We start from the raw sequence: 12,743 nt of genomic DNA on the forward strand, positions 1-12,743 counted from the left end.
TGTTGTTTTTAAAGACACTTGACACTATTGGAAATTGTCAAAGACTAGTCTTTTCTCTTTGTGTATCTCAACATAATGCATAAAATAACGAACCTGTGACAATTTGAGCTCAATTGGTCGTCAAAATTGCGATATAATAATGAAGAAAAAAAAACACCCCTGTCACACGAAGTTGTGTGCTTTCAGACGCTTGGTTTCGAGACCTCAAATTCTAAATCTGAGGTCTCGAAATCGAATTCGTGGAAAATTACCTCTTTCTCGAAAACTACGTTACTTCAGAGGGAGCCGTTTCTCACAATCAACCTCTCCCCATTACTCATTACCAAGTAAGGTTTTATGATAATAATTATTGTGAGCAATTACCAATAGTGTCCTCTGTCTTTAAAAGAGCTGCAGCCGATTTCACGAATCGCTATAGGATTATCTTGAGTAAGGACGAGATTTAGGAAGGGTTCAATGCGTCCTACATCTTCGGATACGGAACTTAAAGGTATATGTTGCCTTGTATCGGTCGAGTTGGTCTTTGAAAAGCGTTTGAAACCGTTTGAAAAAATGGTTAGATAGATAACTTAAAGTAACCTGGAAGTGGTATTTTTTCAAAATAAAGCTTTTGTCACTAATATATGTGTTTTAATGAGTTGAATGTGAATAAACAGTTAACTAAGGTTTTAAAAAATCAGTTCTTATGTTATTTACAAATTTAAGAGTAGACCCCGACCCGAGAGGGCGCGGTTCGTGACGTCAATCGGGGCAGACTTTGCCTGTAATGCGTAGAGTAAACACAATTGCAAAGTACATGTACGGACCAAGTCGTGAGTTTGTACGTTTCAAAAAATATTTTTTTTGTTTTTTTCCGGCAATGCCGACCATGTGTATTGCTGCTGAATGCAGAAAAACACTTTTTGAAATGTACCCACTCACGACTTGGACATACATGTACTTTGCACGTGTGTTTACTATACGCATTGCAGGCAAAGTCTGCCTCGATTGACGTCACAAAAGGGGTAGGCGGAGTCAGCCCCCAAACAACTTTATATATTTTTTAAACATATAAAACGTGACAAACAATTACTGAAAAAATTGTTTTATTGTTCGTAAGCATATACTCTTATGTTTGAAAGAAAACAATTCTATTTCCAGGTGACTTTAAAAGTAGAACATGATCAACACAAACATGCCTCGAAATTGCACGGTTTTCCTTTTACGTCGCGAACTAACACGGTCGGCCATTTTCCGGAGTCAAATTTTTGAATCCACAAAATGGCCGACCGTGACGTAAAAGGAAAATCGTGCCATTTTGAGGCATGTTTGTGTTTCATAATTATATTCTACTTTTAAATTATTTATCTAACCAATTGCATTTTATAACAAACGGTTTCAAACGCTTTTCAAAGACCAACTCGACCGGTCCAAGGCAACGTGTTCCTTTAATATTTTTTCGAGGTACCTATACAATCTGTTGTTCTAAGGTTTTTGATAACATCATGAGATATGATTTGAAACTTGGCTTGGTGGACATACAATGTATTAAAACACATCTCTAAAATGCGTTTTGTTTTTTTGTTTTTAAAGCTGGTCATGTAAAGAACTCTACGTTTCGATTGATGTGTTCTGAAAAACAAGTTTGAAGTACTGCAACAAAAGTGGAACAAAATTACAATTGTGACTATTATTTACAGGAATAACATACACAAGAGACACTATCCATATTTGTAGACTGTTTATATTTATTAATATTTAACAAACGTGTTTACTGTGCATAGTTTTATCTTGACAAATAATTCATAAATTAAACGCCCTTCAAGGCTTCATGAACCATGGCCAATCAGCACTTGAATTAGTTCGGCTTTTTGGCTTGGGTTACATTATATACATGATTAGGCTCTAAAGCTTTATCAGAAATATACACATTTTGAATACAATAATATATAAAACACTCGTAATTACCGGAATATAAAATGCTGATATTGAAATAAATATTTATAATTTTCGTTCACTTTATCTGTGTTACTTTTGTCAGATTCTGCTGTGGAAAATTTGTGACAATATTGAGAATGGGTTGACAAGTTTTCTTTTTGGTATCGAAACATCGTACTGAATGCTATTGTATATCATGGGTGAGAAACTTCAATGTATAATAAGCATGCCTGACACACCACGGGGGCAACGAAGACGATCGCCTCCATGCCCCCTGGTCATTGCCTTGATGCCCTTTAAATGCTCCACAGTAAAAATTTAGAATGTCCTCATTGGGCAAAGACTAGGATTCGGCCATCGGACCACTGTTAAGGAAGAAAGCTTATATAGGTTGATTAGTAAAATAAATATCTTCCGATGCTGCAAGAATACACATACTTTAAAACATTCAAAATTAAATCAACCAGTGGGACCGTAACGATACCGAGGATCTAACCATTTCAAAACGAGGCCCACAAACTTTTAAGAAAACAAAGTAAAAACATCTTCAGTGTAAAGCATCTCGAAAAAAAAAAAAAAAAAAAAAAAAAAAAAAACGATCGGTTTTTATACTGAAAGCTCACTAGATATTACAAAGTTCACAAGTAGTATTTGAAACTACAAAGTTCATGTATACCAGTACCATTTTATATGAACGTGTTCCGACTTTAATATAAACCTGTCCTTTTGTTATACGGTTGTGTACAGTTAACAGTAAAAGTGAACTCCGTAGCTGAATGTATTTGTGAAGCTGCATGTATTTGTATTGTACTATCATTGTGCATAATCTATATATATCCATAATTTGTATACTTTTTTTTTAAGGCAAACAATATAGATTTATCAATTGATGTGCTTTCAAGTACAGATTGACTGACCCATGTCAGTGCACTTATTAGTTTGCTGAATAATCAAACAACTTGCACCTAGCTTTCAGACCGACCCTTCACGGAGGCAACGAGAGCGATTGCCTCCATGCCCCCTTGTCATTGCCTTGGTGCCCTTAAAATGCTCCAGTATAAATTGACAATTTCCTCATAGGGTGCCCTTTACCAGAGAGAAAATGCCTCGGTACCCTTGACATTTAAAAAACGGAGCATGCATGCCTGAGCTTGCCAGTCATGAACAGCCAAAAACACATACAATGAATATACCTTTTCTTCTTGTTTTGGGTTTTCTAACGAATAAAAACTGTAGACAACTGTTGCTAAATCAATAATAATAATAATTAGTAATAATTGATCAGTCAATCACTTAATCAAATCAAGGTACAACATCGATCAGAAAGTCTTATACGAAAGACCATTTACAAACCCGTCTTAATTCTTCAAACTTATCCACTGCGTCTAACGGTCAGTGCAACTTCATCAATTAGTTCACAAAGTTCATACATTCAAGATTGAATTATACAATAATTACAACCCCAGTACTGTGTTTTGATAGTTCATATTTTTGTCTCAAGGTGTTGGGATGTTTAGTTCCCGTTTGCTTACGGTCATGCTGAATGGGTTTGGCTTCTGCACCAGACCAGGGCTTGACTTCAATGATGGTTTATCCCCATTAGCTTCGAATGTGCACTGTTGCAAGAGGGTAGAGGAATACAGAAAGAACTCTAATCGAGCCAGTTCAGATCCGATACATCGGCGCTTACCCGCCCCGAACGGCATCACGGAGATGGTCTTGGTAGGGTCGAGTGAGGTGCCGTCTTCTCGGAGGAATCGACGGGGGCGAAACTCGCCCGGATTGTCCCATGTCTTCTTGTCGTAGTTCAACGAGTGAAGGTTAACAAATACCACCGTGTCCTTTGGAATGAAGTAACCGTTAAGTTCCGTGTCCCTGGTGGTGCTGTGGGGGATGGTCATCGGAACCACGGATGAGATCCGGATGATCTCGAGCAAGCAGGACTCTGTGATTGGCAACTGCTTGCGATCCGACGCACAAGGAACACGGTCTCTCCCGACTACTTCATCAAGTTCCTTCTGTATCTCGCGTTGGACGTCTGGGTACATGATCATGATCGCGATAGTCCACTGGAGGAGTGCGGATACCGTCTCAAATCCAGCTCCGAAGACGTCGTACACGGTGTTCACGATCGTCTCCTCTGTGAGGTGGAGACGCTCCTTGTCCTCGGGGTCCATCCGGCGATTCATGGTGATCAGATAATCCAGAATGTTCGACTCGGACTCGGACTTGTACTCCTTGGTGTGCTTTGTAATGTCCGCGCCGAACCAGCTCTTGTAGTCGTACATCATCTTCTCGAAGTTGTCGAAAATCTTCTTGGAGAAGGGCTTCATCCACGGCATGAAATCCGCCGGGTTGCCCGTGCCGATTGCTTTGGAGAAATTGTCACTCATCGCAACAAAGTCCAGTAGTTTCTGATCGTCCAGTGAGTGGCTCTTGCTGAACATGTACGAGTACATGACGTTACTCACAGAGAGCTTCAGTATGTCAAAGGGTCCATTCTTAGTGTCTTTACCCTTATTGTCTTTGTTGAAGTGGACAGTCCATACATCGATCAGAGCCTGTGCTTCTTTGCTGATGCGTGCCCCCACTGAGCTGAGCTGCCTGCCCGAGGTGAAGTGCCGTACGGACGACTCGGTAATCTTACGGTGCATCTTCCATCCCTCGCTGTAATTCGTGAAGGCCAGAGTGCTACCGAGGATGGTGTTCATACACCGGGTGGACGTCAGGTCAGGCCGGCCGGCGAAGTCGACGCCTTGCTTGACCAGCGCCTGTCGGATGGTGTCGTAACCGTTCAGCACCACCACGGGTCGACTGCCGATATGGATCTGGAACACGTCTCCGTACTTGTCAGCCATCTTCATAAAGGTCTCGTGGGGAGCGGAACCAAGCTGGAGGATGTTACCGAGTATAGGCACACCCCACGGGCCGGGGAGCGCTTTGCCGACACCCTTGGGAGCCCCACGACGGATGACGAGACGTCTACACTCCTCCATGATCAGAATGATGAGGATGAGAATTGTGAGGATGATCGTCGCCGAGTTGATAGAAGTAGGAAACTGTGGCACAAGGCGTGCCATGGCGGCCTGTCCGGTAGCAAGCAACATCTCTGAATCGCTTTTCTTCAAAAACTCAAAAGTAGAAAATTTCAAATATAGTGACCGATTGAATGATCTCGTATAAAAGTTGCAACTCCAGTCCCAAGTCAGTTATGAAAAAACCAGTGATCAACCGAGCCCTTTATATAGTATTTACAATCTATATTGATCCAACACACTCCATCACTCAGTGCTTTGACCCCTACACATTGAAGATCCACGCACGCTATGTAGAGCCATGTAGAGCAATGCCGTGATTAGCCCACGGAGCTAGGCACGCTATAGGCAGCACCGGAACAAGGGCAATTGTCAACGTTGCGTGCGAAGTTTTCAAGACCAGCTATTGTCATATGCCTCCCTTACGTGCGAACGGAGGAAAGTCGCTTAGCACGACATCGTGTGGAGCAATGACATAAATATCATCACTGTCACTCTATCACAAGCTTATTATCTGGTGTAAGCCAACTAAGCTATGATTATATCAGTTTATGACACGCAATAGTTTGCATTCTTCATGCAATTTTGGGCTCGGATGGATGTGGTAAATATATCGAGTGTCATGCGTATATGAAAATCATGTTGTCACTTTCCTCGAAGAAACCGTCTTCCGTAAAACTGACAATCTGACAATGCGAGTGCTATGTCAGATTTTTGACCGATTTGACCCAAAATTTTTGATTTAAAATTCAATAGGTATTTTGAAGGGGGTCGAGAAAGTTACAAGCTTTCATTTGAGCCATTGCTCGAAAAAGTCCGCCAATTATTAGTAGCAGTGAAATAAAGTGCTCAAAATTTTTGTAGGGACTCCGACAATATATCACGTGCCCAATTCTTATGTGTTTTATAAGAAACGTTTTAAATTTTTGTCATGGTTCCTGACCATTCAAGTAAAAGTTAAACTTTTTTTCTTTAGAGCGGGTGATACTCTTTGAAATATTATTCACTCAATTTTTTTTTTTAATGTTTGGGGCCAAAAATCTGACGTAGCATCTTTAACCACTACGTCTGTATGTGTACGCTGGAATGCAGAACAGTACTTCGTTGCACTAAAAGAAGAAAAACATTGCACTGTGTATCCACATTTGTAAATAATTTCACAGTGGTGGTGTGGGCATAAATTGAGGGCGGGACGGGGGAGGGGGGGGGTTCAAAAGTATTTCGTTTAGTGCAATTACATTATTTACACAGAGATAATGATGCGAGGGCAAAACGGTTCATGGACAGTGCAAGTGCACTGTACAGATTTATGTATACTTAATCGGGTTTATAAGGGCATTTAAAAGCCCGATATAGTTCTACCTGATTTCACAGACTAAATCCAGCCTGATTTATGTATGTATTATTTTACGTGGACATTTTTATTGAGTTTAGTATGTGACGAAGATAACGATACCCATTTATTCTCAAACCATGGGCCCTACTAAAGCAAATCGATATTGCTTACCATTTTTTGCTAATCAGAAATGAGAAGGATAAAGTCATAAATGTAGCTTGGCTGGAAACCTTGGCTGGGCGAAATCGTTCCCAAATAACACCCCTTTAAGATAACCAAAAAGTTCACACGAAACTCTGGATGACCTCTGATTGGTGGTGGGAAGATAAACCCCACTGTGATTGGTTAACCACTTGTTACCCCATACTGCAACCACCTAACCCCGGTCAATGTATTAATTCAATTTGGTTGCAAGTATATCACCAGAAATATAGAGTCACGTATATGGGGCATATTTCTGCTAGCCTCAAGTGCTATTCACACGACGGTAATGTAACTGGGGTCCCTTGCTAAACTTTAACATGGTTGTAAAATGTAGCAAGATTTTGCAAGGGAACTTGGACAGTGGACAAAATTATTGTTGCCCTTTCACACGAGAAGTACAATATAAAATTTGACAACCATGCTATAATTTAGCAATGGACCCTTGTTAAATTGCTCTCGTTTGTGAAAGGGCTTTTAGAAAACCTACTAAGTAGAAACACATTTAGCCACAATGTTGTGCTGACTACTTAACGAGAATGGTTTCCATCTGTGCTTAGCAGATTTGGAACTGGAAGCTTCTGCTTAGTGCTTAGCAGTTTAGTCCCACTTACTACAACTTTTCAATTGTTGAATAAAGTATATCACCCGAAACGGAGAATCACGTATATGGGGCATCTGTCCTAGCCTAAGAAAGCCTAACTACTATCTAAGTAGAAACACATTTAGCCATAGTGTTGTGATGACTACTGTACGAGACTAATTTGTGCTTAGCAGGTTTTGCATTGGAAGCTTCTGCTTAGCACTTTAATACCACTTCATACAACTCTTCAATATATGTAATGACTATGCTATACATTTCTGTTGTCGGTGTAGCCATATACTGTACGAGTATGGTTTACTTTTGTGCTTAGCAGATTTGGTATAGGAAGCTTCTGCTTAACAGCTCAGTCCCACTTCCCGCAGCTGTTCAATTCTTGATGACTATATGCTATCGTTCTTTTGTCGGTTTAGCAATAGCGTTGTGATGACTATATGTACAAGAGCGGTCTCCTTCTGTACTTAGCAGATTTTATATTGGACGCTTCTGCTTAGCACTTTAATACCACTTCATACAACTCTTCAATATATGTAATGACTATGCTATACATTTCTGTTGTCGGTGTAGCCATTATAGTGTTACTACTGTACGAGCATGGTTTCCTTTTGTGCTTAGCAGATTTGGTATAGGAAGCTTCTGCTTAGCAGTTTAGTCCAACTTCCTACAACTTTTTTATTGTTGACGACTATAAATATTGTCCCTTTGTCATCATGGGAGGGAGATGGGTGGATTGCACCACGGGATTTTTATATATGTCACGGCCAATCCAATACTGTCGTTAGCAGGCCGTGACCAAAGGCCCAGCGGGGTCAATAACAAACACATGTTTCTTCTTCTTCATGCAAATGTTATCAACAACAGCAAAACTTGAAAAAAATTGTTGACGATTCGGAAGTCAGCCCGTCCTCATTTTCATACCTGGTTCCTGCCCAGTGATGCAAGACGGTGGGTGGACAAGACCAGTTTAACAAAAATGCCTTTCACTACAAAACATCGCGGCGTTACTAACTAACATCGAGTCAACTATGACATTATTATTTTATTTGTTACGAAGAAACGCTCTTGTAAGTAAAATGCGTTTGATCAAATAATTGTATAAATTTATACAATAAGATAAATTTTTTGTTTCCTGAATAGTTGGAATACCGTCGCTATTTTGCTTGGTTACGCTCAGGTTACTATGGTATGGATGAAGTTATTTCCATTTTTATACAATACTTGATTGTGCTTTATTATACAGAAAAAAAACCCGTCCAGAACAATGTGGTTTTCTTTTATTCACTCGAAACTGTAAAATAGCACCTGTTAGAAAACGTTAACAGGTTTTAGTTTTTATAATTGATCAACATTATTTCCGGGGTGGGGTTCATGCTGGCAAAGTAGCCGATACCTTTGGATTTGGAACCGTTTTCGATTGTTTTAATCATTATACATGTGTGTGTATTGTATATAATGTTGGGTATAATATGCCAACACAATAACACTATGTCTACTTAAAGGCAGTGGACACTATTGGTAATTACTCAAAATAATTTTTAGCATAAAAACTTACTTGGTAATGAGTAATGGGGAGAGGTTGATAGTATAAAAAATATTGTGAGAAACGGCTCCCTCTGAAGTAACGTAGTTTTCGACAAAGAAGTAATTTTCCACTAATTTGATTTCGAGACCTCAGATTTAGAACTTGAGGTCTCGAAATCAAGCATCAGAAAGCACACAACTTCGTGTGACAAGGGTGCTTTTTCTATCATTATTATCTCGCAACTTCGACGACCGATTGAGCTGAAATTTTCACAGGTTTGTTATTTTATGTATATGTTGAGATACAGCAAGTGAGAAGACTAGTCTGTGACAATTACCAACAGTGTACAGTGTCTTTAAGAAGAAAAACAACTTATTTCAAAAGGTGGTAGCGTTTTTGAAGGAGAGGTTTATGCCCACGCAGGAAGGAAATATGCAACTTGGATACACCTATCTGGGATACTTTACGTATCAGACAGTATTGTTTCGCAGATTCAAGTTTAAGGCGATGGATGGGGGGAAGAATGGTATTTTTTTTCATAACCGCATTCTTTAAAGTGAAACTACCCTCAAAATGCTTTATACTATCAAAAGCTGCTGTACTTCAAACGAAATTAAAGTTTTTCATATTGCCACTAATTTTTAAGAGTGATTATCAAATGTACACCTTTAAGTAAGCACAAGTTTCCTTTAATTCATCAACACAGATTAACAAACTAACAAACGAGTTCCCTTTATGCAGTCATCAAGATATGCATTCGATCAATAATCAATGACAAAAAAAGCACACCGTCTTTAAAAGGGTCTATGTAACTTTTGTAGGACAAAAAAACACAATGTCCACAGATTTACACTAAACTTACACAGTTTGAAGATAATGATAGTAGAAAGCTTCCCTCAAAATATTACATGCTGAGGTGCTGTAGTTTTGGGGAAATGAGTAAACAATGTCATGAAAATAATTTTCGTCTCATGAGACGAAAATTATTTTAACTATTTACAATTGTATTTTCATGACATTTTTTTTACTCATTTCTCAAAAACTCCAGCACCTCAGTAAGTAATATTTGAAGGGAAGCTTTCCACTATCATTATCTTCAAACCCTGTAAGTTTAATGTAAATCCATGACATTTTGAAAAAGAACCCAAATCCTTTAAGGGGATGGGGGGAAGAATGGTATTTTTTTTCATAACCGCATTCTTTAAAGTGAAACTTTTCTCAAAATGCTTTATACTATCAAAAGCTGCTGTACTTCAAACGAAATTAAAGTTTTTTTTATTGATTTTATGAGTGATTACCAAATGTACACCTTTAAGTAAGCACACGTTTCCTTTAATTCATCAACACAGATTAACAAACTAACTAACGAGTTCCCTTTATGACAGTCATCAAGATATGCATTAGATCAATAATCAATGGCACTTTTTACAAAAAAAAGCACAGCGTCTTAAATTAACATACAAATTACAGCAAAAAGACAAACCAAACCACAGCATTGGCAGAGTCACTTTGTTTAAGATTTCTTTGTGTTTAGATTGTCCGAGTTAAACAGAAATGTATTCCGTTTAAAACAATATCATTGTCACTGATTTATTAACATAAATTTAAGGTAACAAAGAATCATCTTTGTTTGCTCGACAATTACAAAAAAAAAATGTTTCAATTTGCTTTTATCTGACCACTAACAATATTTAAGTTGATCCCAATGCGTTTAGTTATAGTTTGATTACGAAAAACCACAACCACACAAACTTGTGGACCACACATTACAAAGGTCTCATTAACAACAAGACCTGACGTTCACATGGCTGCCGCCATCTTTGTCTTGTACCCTATGTTCAATGGCGGAAATTATACACAATTATCGTCAAGGGACCATGCTATACCCTCCCCAGCATCGCATTTGTTTCATTAACTCTAAAGTATGATTTGAAACTTTGCATGTTGGAAAATACGATAACGTTTGCGGTAGCACCTTGTATAATGATAAGCTCTAAATGAGTTGGGGTGGCTCTGAAAAGAACCCTAGATTTCAACTCGACGTTTCGATCAGTATGCTCTGATCGTCTTCTGGTGAAAGCCTTTAAAGACGCTAGACACTATTGGTAATTGTCAAAGACTAGTCTTCACAGTTGGTGTATCTCAACATATGCATAAAATAACAAACCTGTAAAAATTTGAGCTCAATCGGTCGTCGAAGTTGCGAGATATTAATGAAAGAAAGAACACCCTTGTCGCACCATGGTCACACGAAGTTGTTTGCTTTCAGATGCTTGATTTCGAGACCTCAAATTCTCGAAAACTACATTACTTCAGAGGGAGCTGTTTCTCACAATGGTTTGTACTATCAACCTCTCCCCATTACTCGCAATAAGAAAGGTTTAATACTCATTATTTTGAGTAATTACCAGTAGTGTCCACTGCCTTTAACTCTACATAGAAAACAAAACGGCTGCTATAATGGAAATGAACTTTGGGACAGCTTTGACGAGGTTCGGTTCTCGAAGAACAATTTCACGAATTTAAACCACACATTGGATCCTATACCCAATCAATACATGACCACCACACTACAAATCACACAGTACAATATATACATGTTTGTATTGTATGTACGCCTTGATACCAAATGCGATAAGCCTGTCGATATTTTACAAATTTTCCCCACAATTATTCTGTTGAGTGTTTGTTATGGCAAGGTTAGACTAACAATAGGAAAACACAATCCCCATCAAGTCTTTTGTGGCTTAATATTCATTATGTGCACCCTTTTATCCTCTGTGGCATTGTTTAACCATTTTTCTTCCCCCTTTGTTGGTTGCAAAAAAAACCCCGAACTTTCCCAAGAATGAAAAACACCGACTGTTTGTTTGTTATATGATGCCATTATTTCCCCCTGACATCGGATAGAAGGTTTTCTTTCAACCTATTATCAGCACAAGATGAAAGAATGGTCAGCAATTGTGGGAACAAAATTGTTGCTAGAGAAAGTTTCCTTTGCTTTGGGTTGTTATTGATATGTCTTTTGTATAGCTCTGTGTTCCGGTATGCGCCAGGACAACAGATATCACGAGAAAGTACAGATGGGACAATAACGTCGAGCGATAACACAACAATAGCCTTTTGTTGTCCAACAAATCTAACTTTGATCTTTTCCAAGTGGTATTCTTTTGTTGAAATGTAGAAAGGCAAATCTGTGATTTTCTTTCCCCTGTGAACAAACGGTGAAATCGTCTCACACTCTCACAAAGTGTTCATGCGTGTACTACCGGTTCAATTTACAAACTCACATGACATTTGAGGTGTGCACTTTCTTACATTTTGTATGTAGACATTTAAAGAGAAAGGGTTAAGGAAAATATAGCGGTTTAAGACAGTCTTGTACTTAAAGGGTCTGTAGTTTTGAAGGGCGGAATTTAAGGTTGTGAAGAGTTTCAAATTTTGGAAGCGCTTGTAATTTAGCCACTTATTAACGAGTGTATCTTTTTAACATTGCGTTAATGTTTTTACATTGTATTTGGCATGTACCTCTTTAAACAATCAACTCGTCCTTTGGTTTTGTAAGAATGTGATTTTTCAATCAAGTTAACCTGTAAATTAATGAGATGATTGAGGGCGGAAAAAATGTCAACTCCAAAAAAGAGCTATCATTGTCAAGTTGTCAACTTCACGAAAAGGGCTGTCAGAGTCAACCAAAGCACGTGTCTCACGTAGGCCAACCCCAGGAGTTAAAGACAGTGAACACTATTGGTAATTGTCAAAGACCAGTCTTCTCATTTGCTGTATGTCAGCATATGCATAAAATAACAAACCTGTGAAAATTTGAGCTCAATCGGTCATCGAAGTTGCGAGATAACAATGACAGAAAAAAACACCCTTGTCACACGAAGTTGTGTGCTTTCAGATGCTTGATTTCGAGACCTCAAATTCTAAACTTGAGGTCTCAAAAAATACTCCTTTCTTGAAAACTACGTTACTTGAGAGTGAGTCGTTTCTCACAATGTTTTTTACTATCAACCTCTCCCCATTACTCGTTACTAAGTAAGTTTTTATGCTCGACATTATTTTGAGTAATTACCAATAGTGTCCACTGCCTTTAACTTTCAAGACAACCTCGTGGTGAACCCGAAC

The 12,743-nt window shown here is 38.6% G+C and overlaps 1 protein-coding gene across 1 annotated transcript; it reads right to left on the bottom strand.

Moving 5' to 3' along the window:
- Nucleotides 1-2,521: 2,521 nt before the first annotated feature.
- LOC139944282 (cytochrome P450 1A1-like) lies at nt 2,522-5,300 on the bottom strand. The gene has a single exon (XM_071941267.1). The coding sequence runs from the start codon at nt 5,022-5,024 to the stop codon at nt 3,414-3,416; it is 1,611 nt and encodes a 536-aa protein (XP_071797368.1). The 5' UTR covers nt 5,025-5,300; the 3' UTR covers nt 2,522-3,413.
- Between the last annotated feature and the right edge of the window lie 7,443 nt (nt 5,301-12,743).

The sequence above is a fragment of the Asterias amurensis genome, chromosome 11 (assembly GCF_032118995.1).
Source record: "Asterias amurensis chromosome 11, ASM3211899v1".
NCBI lineage: Eukaryota > Metazoa > Echinodermata > Asteroidea > Forcipulatida > Asteriidae > Asterias > Asterias amurensis.

Coding starts and splice junctions, on each gene's coding strand:
- LOC139944282 (XM_071941267.1), bottom strand. CDS start 5,024: ATGTTGCTTGCTACCGGACAGGCCGCCATGGCACGCCTTGTGCCACAG.